We start from the raw sequence: 20,584 nt of genomic DNA, 5'->3' as shown, positions 1-20,584 counted from the left end.
GAGAGACTATTTTTGTATCATGTGTGTTATGTGTGAGTGTAGCTGTAAGATAAATATAGTCAAATGAAAAAAAGTGCGAGGAGCACAACATGACAATACTGGAAAACTGGAAAACATATGGCTTATGACTCTACGGTCGTGTGATGTGCTATTTTCAAACGTGGGAATGCAGTTCGAGCCTCCACTGAGATTTCTTAGATTCACACATTTGAATCACAGCTGTTATGTCAGAGCTCCTCTCAGCTCCTGCAGTCAACAATCTTCCTCACCTCAATCTTCCCCAGACCTCAGTGAAAGCACACAGGAAGAGCAGATTTACAGCTGAAGACAACTGGTCTAAAACCCAGATTGGGTCTGTGGGTGCCCACGACACATTAATCCGTCAGAAAAATAATCATTTCACGGTTTGGCTTGTCATTTACGTTTCCAGCCACATGGTGAATCAGACTGAAGATGAAGTACTGTAACACTGTCAGGATAAACTGACATATCGCCTGGCGTGCAATGTAAAAGCAACCAAATGTATACATTTTTAAAAGAAATGAATTACTCAAAAGCTGCATGTCAAGCTGTGTTGGCCACCTGTTGACCACTGAAAAAAAGTGGAACACAAATTAAGCCTTTCACTTTTTCAGCTCAGACATCATTTTTATGTCTCTTTCAGTTTTCAGAACAACCTCTAACCTTCCCTGCTTTCTGAGCTGTGTCCAATTGTGTTTCCCAGCAGGCAGTGCCGTAGGACCACTAGGATGACTGGGAAGACCCAGACCAGCAACGTGACCAACAAGAATGACCCGCGCTCCCTCAACTCCCGCGTTTTCATCGGCAACCTCAACACAGCCGTGGTGACCAAGGCCGACATCGAGGCCATCTTCGCCAAATATGGAAAGATCGTGGGATGCTCAGTGCACAAGGGCTATGCCTTCGTTCAGTACGCCAGCGAGAGGAATGCCAGGGCAGCCGTGGCCGGAGAGAACACCAGGGTAATCGCTGGACAATCACTAGGTAACCCTGATCTAATATGCATTGTTTTGTGATTCATGCATGGGTACGCAAAATGAACAAATTGCTTCACATAAAAAAATATGAAAAGAGCATGAATGGCGATCGTTGGTGTGGAATTAACTACCTAGAATTATCTATTTATCAACCACCTCAAACCTTGAAACACAGCAGACATATTAATGCATCATATTAATAATGCTGAAAGAAACCAGTATTGTTTATACATATTTAGTCCTTTTGACCCAAGTAAATAAGTTGTATTAACTCTTTGAGGTAAAAAAGTATCGGAATATTTCATCACAGCCATTAATTCCACACAGAGAATTGTGAAAATATTTTGCAGCTACAGCTTCAAAGTGATGAAAGGGGTTTGATCATTGCAATAATAAAAGCCTTTATTTATGACATTTTTCTAAACCTCATTACAAAATAAAGCCCTCTATACGAGGCACATAACATTTTTTACAGAAGTAATAAAACACAATCAGAAGTACATATAAGAAAGCCAGCGTCATAAAGCAGGAATCAATAATGAAAGCTCATTTCATAAATGCATTTATTAAAAGTAATTCAATATTAAGCATTTTTCAGTTTTAGTTTTTATTATTTAGTCAGTCTGAGACTTTCAAGCCTGCTAATCAAAATGAAGCAGCAGAATAGACAAAATGATATTTCGAAATAAAACTTCCAGAGGAGCTTAAGTTAACGTCTGGTTTGTATTCTTTATGATCAGAACTTCGTTGAAGCATTGTGTTAAATCTTTGATGAGCTTGATCAGTAAAACCTATAAATACTGAAACAGAGTTTCAGCCAGTAGCCAGTGTTTAGATGTTAAGGAAGAGAATATATTTAAAGTTTTATACAGCCAAGCGTGGCAAACTTCAACATAAAGAGAAGAGAAAGGAGAAAGTGGGACGACAGACGGACACATTCAGAGCTCAGTCCTCGTGGACATTCAGTAGATCCCTGTAAATCTTCCTTATATTACTTATTGATTGGTTCACAGTCTCCGTCATGGAAAATAAAAGTCCTCCCAAAGCCATGTTTTCTCATTAAATATGAATCAGAGTGCTGCAGGGTCATATCTGTAATTCCAACCTGTGTTTGCCCTGTTTCATGCATTTTCGGCTGTGAAATTACATATGGCAGTGTGAAAACGGCAAGGATGAGTTGCATTCACAGTGATTTTCCATATAATTACATGACTCAAGCACTATTACTGTTGGCAAAAGAAAATTGAACTACTGCTGTTAAAAATGGATGTATTGGAGTGCCTGGCCTGAGACTTGCCTGTTATTTTTGGTAGTTTTGGCAACTATTTCTATCAATAATAACTTGGTGCTCACAGGATTTATTAGAGAGCTGGGAACCTGCCAACATGAGTAAAAAAACAATCAGAAAGGTTTTAAATGAGGCCCTGTATTCCAAATTTATTTTGAAGACCATAAATAAAATCAGTAAAACGATTACCCTATCTGGACCTCCTGGTTCAGTTTTAAGTTATAGCTTTTCTCACATATTGTTCCTGTACAATGAGGGATTGCTGCTGTACTCATATTTCAGGTGTGCTAACTTCAGGATTCTCCTCCAAATAAAGCAGCTCTGAAAATCTATCTGATCTGTTGGGTTTTTTCAAAAACTTGTGAGGGAGAACAGGGGAACGAAATGACCTTCCGCAGTACAATTGAAAAACACAACGGCACAGATTGTTCTTGTTTTTCTAAAGTAACATTTTTCATCACTTCTTGCAAGTAAATGTCTTTAATAGTTCATCTAAGATGTCAGTGTGAGACAATAGTAGATGACCTTTGATTACAACCCACTAGAGGTGCTGAGCGCTTTTCTTTTTACCTGTCAGACTTTGGTAGATGTTCGTCGTTGCTCTGATAAATAAATAATGTCATTAGAAAGCATTATTCAAATTAGACCCTACATTGGAATTGTTCTATGAAGGAATAGTCACTTTTTTGTAAGTTGCATGAGAGAATCTGTACCACTCTTATGATTTGTTGCCAAATATGAAATCAATTTTGAACTAGAATGCGATTCGATTTATTCCTATTTGTTGTGATGATGATGATTATTATTATTATAAAAAAAAAAACAATAATAAAATCAACCTACATAAAAGAAACCATGGAGAGTGTAATAGATGTTAAAGTGAGTGATTTTTAACAGGTGAGTTTGGAGTTGAAGATGAGCAGAGAGTTCCCATGGTGCTGAGGCGGTCTGGAGCTGGAGTTGCGATGTGAAGGTCCGATAGGTCGGAGAGAAGTGAGGTTGTGGATGGCCTTAAGGGTGTACAGGAGGAGTTTGAATTCTATACGTTGCTTGACTGGGAGCCAGTGGAGCTGCCAGATAATGGGGGTGACGTGGTGGCATGAGGGGGCTTTGGTGATGATATGAGCAGCAGAATTCTGAACCAGTTGGAGTTTATGGAGGGACTTTTGAGGGCAGCCGAAGAGAAGAGAGTTGCAGCAGTCAATCCGGGAGATCACAAAGCTGCGAACAAGGATGGAGGCAGTATGTGGTGTGAGAGAGGGGTGGGGTTGATTTAAAGTTTCTGTGGATTTGGTGTTGATGAGGAGGAATTCAGTTTTGTCGATGTATAATTTAAGGGAGTTTGAGGTGAACCATGAGTTTATTTCAGATATGCAAGAGGTGAGGGGGGAAGGAGAGGGACCAGAGTCTGGTTTGCAGGATAAGTAGAGCTTGTTGACATACATGAAGCAATGGAAATGAATGTTGAATTTCTGGAAAATGTGGACAAAGGGAAGGAGGTAAATGATAAAGTGAAGGGGCCCCAGGACAGAGCCCTAGGGCACACCTGAAGTGACAGGAGAAGGGTCGGATTTGAAAGATTTAACCTTCATGAACTTTTTAACATGCACGTTTTTGCACAGTGCACATCTCTTGTTAAAACTACATTGGTATTTCTTTTTGTGTTAGTCAGCTTTTGCGGTGCTGGAGGCAGATTTTAAACTTTGGAGAGAGCAAGGCAATGCTAAGATAAGCTAACCAGCTGCTGACGTCATACTGGACCCACAGGATCATCTCACCCCACACTGTGAAAAAAAGCATGAAGACTTACTTAACTGTCGGTGTCAAATAAAAGCATTGCAGATCTATAATGAACAGTAAATAAAGTGCTTAGTTATAAATGGCTGCCAGGAATCAGTTATGGGATGTTGAAGTTCACCCATAGAACCTGATTGCCTGATTTATACACCACACCTCAGAAATAGTCACACTGTTGTCGACACATATTCACGTCCTGTCTGCTCTGTCCTGCCTGCCTCACTGACTCGACTTAAACAGACTCCTCTCATTGTTATGCACACTGACAAATGACAGCACAGTAACATAGCCTAAAAAAAAACTAAAAAAAAACAAAAACACAACAGCTACACGGTCGTGCTTTTCCCCAGAGAGAGGGAGGCTCTACCAAGGGCGTCTCGCTCAGAAGCTCTCAGGTAAACATGCTTCTCTTGAACAAAGCCAGTGAACGCTACATTCACATACAGCAACCAAAGTGAAGGATTCTTTTGCAAAGCGTGACGAATTGCTGTTCCAAAGGCCGCTCTTTACTATGTCCCTGTAAACACTGAGCATCTGTGGACACATACAGACCTGTGATAAATTCAGTATATTAAAAATGCACTGTAAATGTCAATGGTATACTGCAGGTATAGAGTGCCTATAGTTATACATATATATATATATATATACATGTATATTTTTTGGAATTGGTCTTTTCTGCTTCTTCTTCTTCTGCTGCTGTGGCCCCTTTGAAATTTAAGCTTTGTGTCTAATCTTTTAAACATGCACTTTATATTTGATTAGACCTTGGAAGTCCAGAGGCAGGAGCAGTCTGCACAAGAGATGAATTCTTGACATCTTCTCCAACACGTTCCTCTTTTATTAAAATCCACAAAGTGAGGAGCAACATCAAGGACAATTGTGTAAAGGCATGACATGTGACAGGAGGGTCGTGAGGTCATATTCAAACCTGTAATAGCCTCAAAACGCGGCGAGCACGCTTGAGTACGTTTAATAACCGTGAGATCCTGAAGCTCCAGCGATTACTTTACTCAATTTAATTCCTTTGGACATGACTGAGTTGCCGGCACAATGACTTTAAGTAGCTCGTGCAAATAAAAGTGACATTAAATCAAACTGGGGGTTGACTCGAGACAGCAGCCACTTAGATCCCGAAGAAGACATGTGCTGGTGATAAAGAGCATAGAGGAGGATTTCATCACCTTTTCACCAGCTCAGCATTTCTCTCTGCGATCGTGGATAAAATCTGGATATAGGTGAAGTGATATTTTATAGTTAATTTATTAAGTCAGTGCTTGGTTTGATCATATCTGCTTTGCCACGATCTATAGTTCATAATGTGCATGAGCTCACTCAAATGACTGTTGGCAGGGTTGGTCTTTGAGTGCCTCACTGTGGTTGAAATACTTACTACAGGACACAAACCAAGTGCCAAAGGCTCTTCATTAATAAAGACAATGCATGCTCTGATAAAGCTTGCTGGGAAGGCTTGGATAATATTTGAATGCTCTCTTTCTTCTTGAGATTTCTGCTTTAGCTTTATATTTTTTTATATTTGTAGCATGGCGGCATAGTGGTTGGCGCTGTTGTTCGGTTCCCTAGCCTGGGGACTTTCTGTGCAGAATCTGCATGCTCTCCCCTTGTCTGTGCAAGTGTTTCCTCCGACTGTCCAAAGACATCATGTTTGGGTTAACTGGTGACTCTAAATTGTCTGTAGGTCTGAGTGTGAGTGTGAGTGGTTGTTGGTCTCTGTCTGTCTCTGTGTGTGGGCCCTGTGATGGACTGGCGACCCGTCCAGGGTGACCCCGCCCTCACCCAATGCTAGCTGGGATTGTCCCCAGCAGCCCCTGTGACTCAGAATCAGATAAGTGGGAGAAGATTAATGAAAGAATTCTTTATAACAGTGGTGTCTCAAACCTTTTCACAATTAGGAGCCCTAAAGTGATGCGAATAAAGTCCCATGTCTGATAAGGTATTTGCTTTCAACCGCAGAAAGTGTTTGAAATCAAAAAAGGATCACCATCATACATTCTGTCATTGTGATACTTGGGAACAGAATTATAGCAAAAATAAAATATTTCCCTTTTTGAAAGAACTCTTTTCTTAAACCTGGAGGGTCCCCAGACCATACTTTGAAAACCACTGCTTTAAAACTTCCCACAGTCATTAAAACAAGATATGACTACAATAAAATAAACATAAACATAAAATAAAACATACAGGGCATACAGATGAAAATAATGTTGATTTGAAAGCTTTACAACATATTCAAAGTTATGCTGAAAAACTTTGCAGATGCATTTGTGAATTTTCCACCTGCCTGAACACTAGATGGTGCTCAGAGAATACCAGTGAGGACATCGAATCTGGGACACGCGGTCCCTCATCATATATGATTCATTTGCATCCTCAAAATTAAAATTCATGCTGGGTTTTCCTGCTGAATGTGCAATCACATGTGATGTTATGAATAGAGACCTTTTAGGGACTGTATCTGTTTTCTATAGCACTCTGCAGCAGATTGGAAACTGATGACACCAGATTTGCTTTGTTTCAGGACATGACAAAGCCTGTTCTTCTTCTGATAGTTGAGGTGAAGAGTTAAATTAGTTTTAAAATTTATTGAACAAAATCCAAAATGCACAAGCACACAGACAATCTTCTCTTTCAGTTTTGGCGCTGTACCATTTTTTCACTCCTATCATCGAACAGTAAAGTGTCTTTTTAATGTTTCTCCAAAGATGTCAAAATGAGACACTAGTTGAGGCATTTAATTGCCTCAAAGGCATGAGAGCTTAATTCACAGCCTCTATCTTTCATGAGATTTTAATTTCTTGTCTTTCCTTACTGAGAGAGAGGCTGGAGGACGATTAGGACGTCATGCAGCGCGCCAGACAGCTGCAAAACTCCTTGTCAGAGTAATTAGATGTTACAATTACAAGGCTTCATCTGTAACAGAGCCCAAATGCTCCAACAGCTGGGGAATCAGCAGGCTGTTTCCGCCCCCCCGGGCACTCTGCTTTTGCAATCTGCCTCTTAAGTCCACAGCCTGTCCACTTAAAATTACATTTAAAAAGCAAAATAAAACAAAACAAGGAGAAACAGAGCGCCGAATAATGGCACAAAGTGGCAGCAGGAAGCTGGTTTGCCTTTGAAATAGGTGAAAATCAGTTGCCCGATGAGCGAGTTAAAATGGGATGTGTTTCCTTTGACAAACCTTGAATATGAAATAGGAGTCTTTGACGTGTGACACGTTTGATGAGAGTTGTCCTTTTACTTTTCACCAGTCAAAGAAAGTACAAACTAACTGCAGGAAATGATCTCCCCCCGTGGAGCTGGACTGGAAAGACCTTTCAGAATAAACACTGCTGCATGTGTGCATGACTAAGTGTGTGCTATCACATTAATGTTTATGTTGTGTTAACAGCTCATGGTGCACCAGCTTTCCTGGAAATGTATAATGCTAATTAATTATTAACTAATCTCCAATATATATATTTTTTTTCTGACGTGGATTCAGCAAATCTAATTAAATGAAAAGCTGAAAATTAGCATGAAATCAGATTAATTTAAATTATCATAGCATTTAAGAACCCCCCTCCCCATTAGCATGACCATGAAAACACTGGTGACCTGTAATTGTAAATATTAGAGGCAAACATGAATTTATCACTTTTAAATCGGTCATTTTCATCGCTGTATTTGGGTGAAGGAGACTTTTTAGGTGTTGTGTTTCCTTTTTTTTTTTTTTTGCTGTAAATGTAATGTTGGTAGCTGTGCTCCTGGGGGGTGGGGGGGGGCAGCTTCCCCCTGGAATAATCGGACAAATGGTTCGGTCTGAGGCGACGCGGCTGTTAGTTTGGAGCTGGAAGTGAACAGACAGCCTGTCCAGCTTTAGGAGGCTGGAAAGAGAAACGCAGAAAGCAGACCTCAGCTCTTCCGGCCGTCATGACCATGTACAAAGGCAGGCGTCGCAACCAGACGTGTGAGTATCTGAGGCGGTGTAAGTTGGCTCGTTTGGCTGCAGGACCTGGCAGTCATTTCTCTGCTTTTAAGGTTCAGTAAGGTGATTAGTTTTAATGCCGGGCAGAAATAATGTGCATTTCTCTTTGAATCGACCTTATACTGCCAGTTTAGAGAGAAACTGGCTGATAATTATTGAAATCGCCGTTTTTTCCTGTCTGCCTTTGTCCCCTGCGTTTGTTTTTCTCTTGCTCAGTATGGGTCAGAAATCGCATCTAAATGATTCATTTCAAAGAAAAGAAAGTAGTCCTTCTGTATCTTAAATGTGTGTAATGTTAGTGGCGCTAAACAACAAAGCTGCAGCCAGAAAATGAATGAAAGGAACTTTTATTTCATGGATTCATTATTTTTGCTCATTTGTTTTCCATTAAGGGATCTTCTCACGTGACTTTATTTTGAAAATAATTTGGGATTTGGACTCCATTGTATTGTTATTCAGCCTTGAATACATCTCCCTGGGCTGTTGTGGATTAAAAAAAAAAGAAAGAAGGTATTTCTTCATGTGTTGGGGCATTTTGAGGATAATCTGACTGAAACTCTGCAAATCATACAGAACACTCATTTCGGAACCTGTTTGGAAGGATAATAATTCAGGAGTGATACATATTTTTTTGTTGTTTGTAATAGAAAGTATGTGACAGACTTGATCACCGGCAGGTTCTGTCCAAAGGACTGAACATGTACTCTGGCTGCAGTTATTTAAAATTTAGAGTTGTGGGTTTAGAAAGCACTGCAGAGCTGTCTGTGAACAAGGTGCTGTATTTCTTCTCTTGCCTTTAGTGGAGCAGCTCAGTGGCTGGTTGCACATGGTAGCTTGAGGGGTGTGTGTGTGTGTGTGAAGCAGAATAGTGATTTATTATTTTTTGGCTTTTAGTATCGCTGGGTGAATAATTTTTCAATAAAATAAATGCAAAAAATGACCTTAATGAAATCAATTCCACTTTCCTTTCATGTTTTCACAACTCGATAGATCCGACTGTGACTCTGTAGTCTTGACGCACAGGGTTTGGAACTTCATATTTAAAGACTTATTCAAACATTAAAAGTCGTGCATGCTTATTTTATGTAAATGAACTAAATGACGACTTCGCCAACTGTTTTAGGTTGACACAAACAAGTCTGTGGCCATTTATTGGTGACACAAACACACGTCACAAACCAGGAGGCACATGTAAAAGTATTTTGCAGCAGGTGGCAGCTGTTGGTTTGTTCTCCAGCTGTTGGCACAGATTAACGGGTGTGCGGTTAGGTGGAAGTGATGGACCAGCTCCAGGGGTTATAATGCTTCAAAGCATTGCATTTAACAGCCACAAACTTACATCATAAAAGATACCAAAACAGAAAAGGAAGGGAAAGTGCATTAGCAACTCAGGAGAGATGAAAGACAAAATAATTTCTACCACAGGCTACGGCGATATCCTCATTATACTTTAATGTGAAAATCAACATGACTCGATGTTTGGAGGAACCACAGTGGCAGCAGAATTAGACATTCCCTGCTGCTGGTTGGTGTCTTTGGATTTAAAAAACATTCACCTGCTAATAGTTGTACTCCCAGTGCAATGTGCTGACTCCAGCCAACCTGAAAATTTAGCAATCCCACATCACATTCTCCGTAATGAACCAGAGCTCAGGTCTAATGAAAATAAGGCTATCAGATGCTCAGGAGCTTGGGGATGAGCTGCCAAAATGTGTGCACTACCAACTATTTTCTTCAAGAGAGTAAAGAGCAAAGCACAAGGAATTCATTAAGGGAGGATGGGCTGACAAGAAATTGATCCGTGTCTCAGTCCTAACAAAAACTGTTGAAGCACTGAGGTGCTCGTCCTCAATGAGATCAGTCCGGACATGACAGGTTTAAGATTGGGGCATGTAGCTCAGAGAGAGCTGGCACAGTAATTGGAAAAGCTGTCAGTGATGTCTGGTGGGTGATTACTCCCCGTGTTTCCATGGTTTTAACCACAGTATGAGATGTGTATTATTCATATTAAATATACCTGCAGTTCATTTCACACTTAACTTGAAATAGCTTCAATTACATTTTCACTGTTGATAAAAGTCAAGTGTAAAATAAATTCTTAATGCAAGGACTGACACAGTTGTTTAGCAGATAGGTAATTGTAATAACAATAATAATGATGATTTTAATGTTGATGTTGTTCTGCAGGTTTTTGCTTTAGTAAGTTGAACTACTGTGAGTTTTGTTTTTTGCTGTTTTTTGCAGTTTTTTTTTTTTTTTTTTGAGGTTTGTTTTTTTTCTTCCCCAAGCGATATTCAAAAATCATATATCTGGTGAGGTGTCTCAACCACTCTGATGTAATTCGGGCTGTTTGATTTGTAGATGGGGTCACGCTGATTTAATAACATGGACTAACCTACTCTGCAAGATAGACTTTAATTCTAGGTAGCCTGCCACTTTATCACAGCTGTGTTTCTGTGGTAACAAACCTTGGCTACAGTTGCTAACCAAATGATGAAAAAGTGGAATTTATGATAATGCCATAATCGGATCTTTGTGACATTACACTGCAACCAATCAGAGGGGAAAGATTTCAGACAACTCAGCCTACTGGTGGCAAACATACTGTACAACCAGATTGACAAGTTTTGCACACAATTTCATACACGTCTAACAGTTCTTGTTTTATATATATATATTAATTATTTTTATCAATTTTTATCCAAGCAAAGAGCTCTGCCTCATTAAACGCCACAGCAGAGCAGGGCTGCAGTGGATGTTATGCTAATGTTTGATTTTACGCTGACAATGTTTGAGTGATCGAAGGTGAGCATGTAGTTCGTCAGTGAGTTGTTAATAGCTTGAAAATGACATATTTACTTAATTACTTACTTATTCCCTTTTCCAGAAGTCAAAACATTTTGATCAAAGGATGAACTTTATTCATTGCGATAGTTTATTCACTATTTATGGGTTGAGCTTTTGATTTCTAGTTTCTAATCTAACATAGTTTTGGCATCTTCATAAAAATGCTTGATTGGCTAATTACAGCCCATATTTCTCTCAGTATGTTGCCATTTGGTATGACATTGTGGCTAATTAAGATAATGATCCCATTTATTTATTTATTTATTTATTTATTTTTGACCCCAAAATAATAAGTGGACTCAAAATAAAAAAAATAAACTGCATATTTTGTGTGTGTGCTTTCTCACCTTGGCATGCTCGAGGAAAATGCACTCTCAGGTGTAATAATAATAATAATAATAAAAAAAAAAGGAAGCCGCCTGTGCCCTTGAGCCAAGATCAGAGATTATTCAAGTCTTTCCTGTCAGATTTCCAGGGTGAAAGAACACAACATAGATTGGATCTGTGAACGCTGTCATGCAGGATGCCTCTTAGTCGCACATTTGTATTCACACAGGTGCCTGGATGATCTCTTAATCAAATACCACTTACCTGCTCAAGGGATGCGTGCAGCAGCAGAGATGGGGTTTGTTTTGTGCAGGGAGAGACGGTTTGCCTGCCAAAAGATTATGTGTAGGCTTTAGTGGAGGGAGGAAATGTACTGCAACGACCTCAAATTATTCCCATCACGCATTCCCAAGGAGCCATAAGATTAAGGAACACAGATTTAGCAGGTCCAGTTGCTTTGCTTTCCAATGTACTTACATCCACCGGAGCAGACTCGTGTTACACTATCAGTCATTTTTTGGATGGGACAAACTGAAGCAGGACAAAGGCAGTTCACTAATTTAGCTGCATTTTCCTTCACCACAGTGGACTACAATTCAAAGTTATGTGCGTGTTTGTGTGAGAATATCATTGTCTGTGCCCAGTCCAGCAATAATGACTCCACACAAAGACCTCAAGGGCAGAGTCTCCGCTGTACCTCACTGAGATAAAGACACACATGCAGTAACACGGCAACACACTCACAGGTTACTTCACAAAGCTTCATTAAGCATTATTAACAATAATGTACACAGATGGGAGGAGAGAACCCACCACTGTCCTTTTAAAACTGCTCTAGACTATCTACAAAAAAAAAAAAAAATAGATGTTTGATAGTTATGGTAGTTATCTCTGGTGGAGCAGTCCTCCTTAGGGCTAAAAATATGGCTGAAATTAATGTCACAACATGAATAAAAAGTATTTCTATGGTACAGTGATGTAACAAATACTTGATTTGTTTGAAAAGACTTCCTTACCCAAATCATTTTTCAGCCTTTTTCCTTGATGCTGGTGTAATAAAATGCTTTAATCATACATTTTGTATCCGTGAGGCACTGAATTACATCGGTCTTCATGAAATGATGGATCTTCTCAGCCCAGAGAAGTAATGCTTTCCTCCTGTAATTTTGACAGAACTTATACTACTGAAATGCATTTTCAATCACCACCATGAAACACTTATGGTGCCAAATCAGAATTTATATTTAAGGGTATTCCTTCCATTTAAACATAGGACTCGATGGTTCCTGTCTTTATCTTCTTTCCCCTTCCTTTTAATGAAATCATTTGCTTGTAATTCGTACATCACTATGCAATTTACAGTGTAACAGGTGTCACAGGTCAGTAAATACCCAAGGATGTCTTGCAAATCAAGGAAGACAACTTAGATTTCATAAAATAGGAGAAATAGTTACAAATATAATATAACACTAATATAAATACTGCATACCAGGTACAGAATTGAAAAATTCTGCTCTTGGTGTGTGACTGAAAAGAAAGAAATCTCTGAAGTAATCATTTCTGAATTAAATAAATTCCCAGTGAAGCACTCAACCTCAACTATGTTTGATCCACGTGTGACACATTCTCCTCAGATGACAAATGAAAAAAAGGTCTCCATATTGCAGAAAGTTTTTTTTTTTTTTTTTTTTTTTTTTTTTTTTCATTGTGATTGTTAAAAGCTGCTAAAAGAATTAGAAGTATTCACAATTTGGGCTCATCTCTCTTAATTGGATCTGCTCCAATACTCATCATAATACTCTTTATAGACAAGCAACGTTTTAACATGATGTTTGCATCACACAGTAAGAATCAGCTACACGGGCTACAAGAAGGAGGCACCCCTCCCCCTTTACCCTTAAATTACACAGTAAGTACCAGGCATCCAGCCTGGGATACAACGTGAGGTTGTCCTCTGTTTTTACACATCTACATTCATTAATTTAAGTATATATTAAGTATCAGCCTGTCAACAAAGTTTTCCTTTAGAGAGAGAGAGAGCCTATTATAACATAATAGGACATATCATAGTGTCATTTCTTTCCTCATTCCCCTCGGAAATGTTTTGCCTTTTTATCCACACATTCAAAGCTTAATAGCACAAGGCAGTCAGCTGCTAAGTGCCTTGCGAACAAACCTTGACCATATCTCACAGTCATCCATTCATCTGCAGCTTTAACGTTTCCCCCAGCACTGAACAAGAAGTCTGACACTGAACCTGACTTTTTACGTAGTCTGTGAATTTGTCTTGATGTTTCATTGTGCTTAAAACGGTCATTTGTAGCTTCCACTTTTTTTTTATGGACACACACTTCATTCTGCTACCATGCACACAAATTTATGGGCACATTTTCAGTTTTGTATATGATTAGTGTAATGAGTGTAATTAATCAGATGCTCAGTGCATGCGTCTGACGGCGGCGAAGAGGGGTTGGGTGTGTCGTGAGGTGGAAGCAATCATTTTTACTTTGCTTTTAAGTGCTCTGCTCTCCCCTTAATGAACCTAGCAGGGGAGCAGAAGAGAGCAGACTTTACAATGTGAGCCATTTCTCTCGTCTTCCTAGGGCCTAATGATAATGATACAGCTGTCCCCATGCACCTGAGACCTACTGATACATCCACAATCCATTAGTCCATTAGGAAGAGTGAGGAGGGAAAAGAGGGAATAAAGAGAAAGGGAGAAAGTGTGAGCTTCAAACGTAGTACCACCAGTGTTGGAAGATGCAAACGCAGGTGCAATTATGGGAGTGTGTGTGTGTGTGTGTGTGTGTGTGTGTGTGTCAGAGAGAGAGAGAGTCAGAAAGCTGAAACAAAGAAAAACTAAAATCTAGTTTACTGAAGTATGAGATGTTGTTGCATTTTTTTTTATGTAGCTCAGTACATTAGCAGTCTTGCTTGGGATTTCATTATCAACCACTTGAACCCCTTCAGCAAAGTGACTCAACTCCAGCTCCAGCTCCTGTCATGACATTTGCCACATTGTGAATCCCCTGGGGCAGTTGATGCAAAACTGATGTCTTATCTGTACAATGTTTTGAAGCTATAAAGTGGTGACTCATCCGCCACACAGGGATCTCTCCTCCTTTTGTCAGTGTGAGTCTGCGTGTGCAAAGGCAAGGCTGTGATATTTGTTTGGGTTTTTGTATGACCTTGAGCGGACTCAAGGCTGATAGAGCTGAGCATGAGCAACAACAGTGACAGCAAGTCGACAGACTAAACTCAGTGATGTCAGCACAGATTAAGAGCACTTACCAGGTAGAAGGGCTGCCAGTCATGAGAGGAGCTGTGAGGTGTTCAGTGTACAGACGAAACACAGACGTCCCCTAATGTGTTTGAAGGAGATTTTAACTTTTTTCTTTCAAGTTGTTGTAACATTAACATCGAGTTCTCCAAGTCTCAGCTGTCTGAATGTTTAAATAGTAAAAAAAACCAAAACAAAAACAATAATAATAATGAAAGAAGCTTCTCCAATAGTTAATCTTTTTGAGAGCCACTCGAGCCTGAAGTCAACTCACTTTCATCACATCCAGCAGAGCCCTGTAGCTGCTGAGGCCAAATAACAAATGCTTATGTTTTGATGCAACTTTCCATTATTTGCTCAATAAATGTATTCTTGTCATAAACAAAAGGTGCCGATATCAACGGATATCCATTAATATATGCTATTAATTGCAGATTCGCATCTTGTATACATTTTGTTCAGTATATGTTACAAAATTGCTGTTTTTCTACATTATATTTGATAATGACTATATTCAAATGTACCATATCTCTGGTCTGGTTTGAAACTTGTGTCTTGTTAACAGACTGCTCAACAAACAGTGCTTCGGTGACAGACTTTGTGATGAGAACCCCTCAGTGTTTTTGAACAGTATCTGTAGTTTTGATGTCACCGTCGACGGTCGTTCTGCTTATTTTTCTTTGAAAGGTTCAAGGTTGAAAACCCCTTTGTTCACTGCTGTTTCAAAAACTGAAATCTCCATTTTAGGTATTTTGGGCTGTAGTTTTTATATTAGTAGTGTTGATGCAATTAGAAACACTGTTGCGGGTGGGTGCCATGGACATTATGCTTTTGTTTATAATAGCTGCAGTGAAACTTGCTTCATAAGATAATACAAAAGTAATTGTGCAGGGTTTTTTTTTTTCTTTTGGCATTGTTCATAAACAGAATCTGCAGAGTTTAACTGCAAAGATTTAGCCCTTTGTGAAGGCGTGCTGGAAAAGTTTCCCACATTAAATCCATTGCTTGAAGATAGAAAAGCAAGATAATTTCATCCATGAGGTAAAATTTAGAAGACACTGAGTGATTTAGGGGAATCATCCCTCCAGCCTTTCCTGGTGACGCGCTTCTTCTAATCATAACTTGCACCCTTTTTCCTATCTAAAGAAAATCATTTAATTAGCTAGTGAGATGCTGTTCAGTTTTTTCTTTTTTGTTGAAAATGGTAGAATATAAAATAATGAGGAAAATTTTGAGCTTCTAAGAATATTTCATTTGTGATATTTTGAAAATAGGAACATGTTTGGTCTGTTTTTGATATTGTTTCGTCTTCTCTCTAAAAACAAATTCTGAGGTTTAGCCAGTGAATGTGAAGCTTGATCAGACTCATATATATATCATATTTTCATGTTTTCACAGAAAATTGTTGTTGTGGTTCCCTCATTTCATTATTGCTGTAATTTTCATTTCTATAGGATATTTGATAGTTACATTAGTTTGGCAATATTTATTTTCATGTTGTTTGCAGACATCAACATGGCAGGAGAGCCAAAGCCATACAGGCCTAAGATGGGCTCCAAGAGGCCTCTCTCATCACTGTACAGGTTTGTGTGAAAGTTATTTTACTGTATCAGTTTACTTTTGCTGACCTACTTTTCTTGCTGTACCTTCTGCTGCCTGTGAAATATATGATCATCTCAGACTGGCTGTCCGGGTTCTTTTGGAGGAACAGCCAATTCCCTGCCTGTGCTATCTTTGTGTCTGTTCCTCTTTGCTCACTCCTGATAGTTATATTTTGAATAGAGAAAATCAGGACCAATATCTAAAGGGATAGTTCAACATTATGGGAACTAAGCTTCCTCGCTGAGAGTTGCAACACACAATCAAAGCCACTCTCTTACTGCACATGTTGGCTGGAACCAGGTGATGGCTATCTTAAATTAGCATTCATTACCAGAAGGAGGAAAGAACCTACCAGGACTTTGTCAGATATTAATAAAACCAGCCTACCAGTATCTGCAGAGCTTGTTAATTAAAGCTTTACATCTTGTTTGTTTATTGAGTACAAAAAAAGAAATGAAGTGTAAAAAAATCAATATGCTTTCCGCCCTTTCTTGCTGATGGTTTGGTGAATAAACATCAAGTTACAAGCTGATTAGTTCTTTGGAAAAATCTGTAAACAGATAAAAACAGCTAGCTGGTTTGAGCTCATTCCTTAACCAAAGAAAGCTAATCTCTCCTTCCAGCACCTCGATATTTTCTTTCTTTTTTTTTTTCTGTATGTTAAGCTCAGCTATCCAGCTGCTTGCTGTGGCTTCATTATGGCACAGTTGTGAGAACTCGCCAATCACACAAAAACAAAATTACCATAATTTTGAATTCTTTCAGACAATACAGAGCAGATCATTTCAGGCAGGGTTTTGTTTCTTCACCAGCTGCACACAAAAAACACCTACGTTATATCTGAATACTGGATGATTAAGATGGAACCTTTTCTATTGCATTCACAGTGGCTATGAATTTGACTACGACTACTACAGGGATGATTTCTACAGCAGGTATGTAAAACAGATTATTTTACGTTACGTTACGTTACGTTACTTTGTTTTAACGCTTCCCATCATTGTTCCCTTAATTTCATGATTTTTGCACTTCAGTGTAAATATTCCATCCCTGTTTCCAAGTCAGCTCTTTGGATAAATATGACTTTTAGCAGAATAGTCCCATTTCCATCTGAGGCAAACTTACTACATTATCATAGGCATAATGGATGCCATATCAGGGAGGTTTTTATTCCTCTCCATTGGGTTTACTAATGACGCTTTTATCCACATAGGCAAGTACTGAATGTCAGATAGTCCCCCGGCTGGTCATTTGCGCTGGCAAAGCAAAGAATGCATCTTCCTTCTGACATTTTCATTGGTTTGTTTACTTCCTCTGGTACGCAATATCCGAGGGTGTAAAATCCTTCAGCTTTGAATCATTATTGCTATTTTAGCAATTTGATATGTCGTGGGCCACAGGGAGCAGGACTGATTGCATGTTTTATGCATTGGTCCATACGTATTGCGATTGTTCAGGCATTCTCTGCCACATATATTGGATGCTTTGTAAGCATTAATTGTTGGCATAGTTAATTTTACCTAAAAAATGTGGGTTCTGCACTCCAACACCTTTTATGAAAATGAAGTTGTTGAGCTTTAATTGTTTTTTCGTGTGTCTTCAGACTCTTTGAGTACCACGGTCGTGTCGTGCCTCCCACCAGGGCTGTGATCCCCATCAAACGTTCACGACTAGTTGTGCCGTCCACACGCAGAGCCAAATCCTCCTTTCCAGTCAGAGCTTGTTCCTCCTCGTCCTCCTCCTCTTCATCTTCCTCTCGAGCACTCAATGCTGGCGCTTCAGTCACAGGCCCTAAATGTATGTACCTTTTTGTCCCTTTTTGCTCCTCCGGATCACTTTTCCTCGTTCTCTTTACCGAATCATTCAGATTTTTTTCTTTCTTTGTTTCTTTTTTACGTGTTTATGGTTTGATCACGAGGCTAAGACAATCAATGCATTCAGCTTTAAGCAGACCAGTATGGTGTGATTGCTGCTGAATGGTAGTAAAAATTACAAATATATAAATCAGGTCCTATTAAAGTGTACATTTTCTTCAGCTCTTCCATAGTTTGCACTGCTTACATTGATAGTAATCAGTATGCTCCCCACAATGCAGCACAGTGAAATATCACACTTTTCTTCCCATGCCCTTTCACTGATTAGGCTTCAGCCACATTTCTGCCCATGAACACGCCCTTCTTAAGATTTCAGAGTAGAGCTGTGTCTGTGACTTTGTGATTTTATTTATTTTTTTACTATGCTAATCTCTACTCACAGTGAAGACAGACCAGCTTGTAACAATCAAAAAGGAGCTGTCACAGATCAAGACAAAGATTGATTCACTGCTGGGACGGCTGGAGAAGATTGAGCGGCAGCATCGCTCTGATGCTGGTAAGATTTGTCAGATGAGGGGGGCCTGTCTGCTAAACTACACTGTAGATGATACAGAAGGTCACCAGGTCTCAAATTATAAGAGGTGGAATCTTTTATACAAAGGTACATAGAAAATACAAAAGGCTAACTGAGTTGTTCACTTTAATAAATCTATTATGATATAGACTGGCAGTCTTTTCTCTGATTTTCTCTCACCCTCGTTCTCTTTTGCCAGACATGCAGAGGAAACAAGAGGAGGTGTGTGAATGTCTCCATGGTGATGCAGCAGACCACTCCGGTGGAGAGGAAGCAGAAGGGACAGCCGAGGTGGAGGCGGGGGAGATGACGGATGGGGCTGAAGATGACTTTGAAGATGAAGGTACCAATGACATGGTGAGTAGGCTGTGCAACCATTTCCAGCCTAAACAAGGAGTAGGTGGAGTCAGTGAGTTATCCTGTTTCTGACGTAAATCCAAATGTGTTTCAGGTATGATGTGTGTGTGTGTGTGTGTCATGTGTTCATTGTGTTCATTTTACAAGTCATAATCTAAGCTATAAGCGAAACTGACATTTTTTGATGAAGAGTGTGATGGAAAAAAAACAACTGTCACACCTACACTGTAAATGAAAAGCTGTCGTCAGGACTGATCTTGGTTTCATCTTCTCTCGCTTCCCTGATAATATGAAATTATTTAAATCTAAGGTAAAGCCAAGCTGCTTTGTAATCTGCATGAACTGAATTGCATTTGAAAGGAAAGAATCTGAAGCCCTTACAGTTAATCAATAGCTGATTAGCCTCTTGTGCCTCCTGGCCATGAAAAAGATTACACACGCTGCTTGATGGCACCTGTGGAACATTAAACATATGAATACTCTATGTACTTCCTGGATTGCAAGCTATAAAATCTACTTTGTATTTTTTTGATGAGGTCATTTATAAATTAGTTTAATAATGTGATCTTAAGTTCACATTCCTGTTTTTCTGTATGCTTTCTCTATATGATATAGAGCTATATCATGGATATGGAGATGAAACTGAATAGATGCCATCAACGAGAATAAAATAAAGTGCTTTGGCAGCATTACAGAAAGTTTTGATTTACAGCATCCTTAATTCTGACATTTTGCAATTTGTCCTCGTTTTGTAGGACTAGATGTTATTATTCCCTAATATTAACACCTTGAAACTTCATCTGTTTCTGTCCAGTTGGGTGAATGGATGAGAGTTTATGCCAGTCATGTCTGGACTGATCTCGTTATGATTTTTTTTTTTTTTTTTTTTTTTTCTTGTTTTGCAGATAGAGAACCACATATCAGACATTGACAATTGAGTAAGGTCAGTAATGAATTGTACTATTTGGCACAATAGAATGTTATTTACAAGGAAACAAAACAATAGTGAAGCAGCATGAGCTATCTACGTTTTCACTTTGTAAATGCCTAACAATGTATAGACAACAGCAACGGCAACACAAATGATCTGTTGCTGGTTTGAGAGTGAGGAAAAACTTGTTAGTCACCTTTCAATTTAAACCCCCACTCTGTTCCTCTAAATGGACTGTCATTCTCTCCATCAGGGAGTGTATGGAAAGGCAGCTTCTCTGCAGTTATCACTGATGACTGAACAACCACAGAGATAGGATTCTTTCTCATCCTCACTTTCCATCAAACGACATTTAAATCTCCCCCGATTTGCTTTGTGTGAACAAATAGCTGTAAGATTTCATTTGATTCTTGGCTGACATTTCCTCCTTCCTGTCCTCGAGTGCCCGTTAACAGTCAGTTTTTTCTTCAGGTGGATATTTTAGTCATTGGCTGCAGGTAATATAAAGAGCGCTTAGCAATGGTTATTTTGTCATAGCCCCCCAGGCCTCCTCCATTTTCAACCCACCATTTCCACAAGTTTTCTATTAAAGACAGTTTGACTTGCGTATTTGTGTCATTGATATGTATTTATATTTTGTCTGTTTTTCTTCTTTTTCAAGTTTGGAGAGAGGATGCGTACAGTACATGAAGTTGGGAGAACAGATACCAGCAATACCTTCTTGATGAAGAAGGTGTATTTAAAGTAAAGGAATGCAGTGACAGCTGACGGAAGAGTTTTTCAG

The 20,584-nt window shown here is 39.2% G+C and overlaps 1 protein-coding gene across 2 annotated transcripts; it reads left to right on the top strand.

Moving 5' to 3' along the window:
* Positions 1-749: 749 nt before the first annotated feature.
* On the top strand, positions 750-20,548 carry LOC115058082 (RNA-binding Raly-like protein). Of its 2 annotated transcripts, none has more exons than XM_029525388.1 (7): positions 750-1,005; positions 16,030-16,105; positions 17,012-17,059; positions 17,728-17,921; positions 18,381-18,494; positions 18,712-18,869; positions 20,462-20,548. In XM_029525388.1, the coding sequence occupies exons 1-7, from the start codon at positions 750-752 to the stop codon at positions 20,546-20,548; spliced, it is 933 nt and encodes a 310-aa protein (XP_029381248.1). The 2 variants fall into 2 exon arrangements, with proteins under 2 accessions (XP_029381248.1, XP_029381249.1); XM_029525389.1 differs by lacking the exon at positions 20,462-20,548 and adding an exon at positions 19,775-19,807.
* The last annotated feature ends 36 nt before the right edge of the window (positions 20,549-20,584 follow it).

The sequence above is a fragment of the Echeneis naucrates genome, chromosome 17 (assembly GCF_900963305.1).
Source record: "Echeneis naucrates chromosome 17, fEcheNa1.1, whole genome shotgun sequence".
Classification (NCBI taxonomy): domain Eukaryota; kingdom Metazoa; phylum Chordata; class Actinopteri; order Carangiformes; family Echeneidae; genus Echeneis; species Echeneis naucrates.
The sequence above is the reverse complement of the archived record's forward strand: the minus strand, read 5'-3'. Positions and strand labels throughout refer to the sequence as shown.

Bases quoted from the DNA above. Each gene is read 5' to 3' on its own strand.
- LOC115058082 (XM_029525388.1), top strand. From the start codon at position 750: ATGACTGGGAAGACCCAGACCAGCAACGTGACCAACAAGAATGACCCG. The intron at 1,006-16,029 runs GTAACCCTGATC...TGTTGTTTGCAG, and splicing joins AATCGCTGGACAATCACTAG to ACATCAACATGGCAGGAGAG. The intron at 17,060-17,727 runs GTATGTAAAACA...GTGTGTCTTCAG, and splicing joins AGGGATGATTTCTACAGCAG to ACTCTTTGAGTACCACGGTC.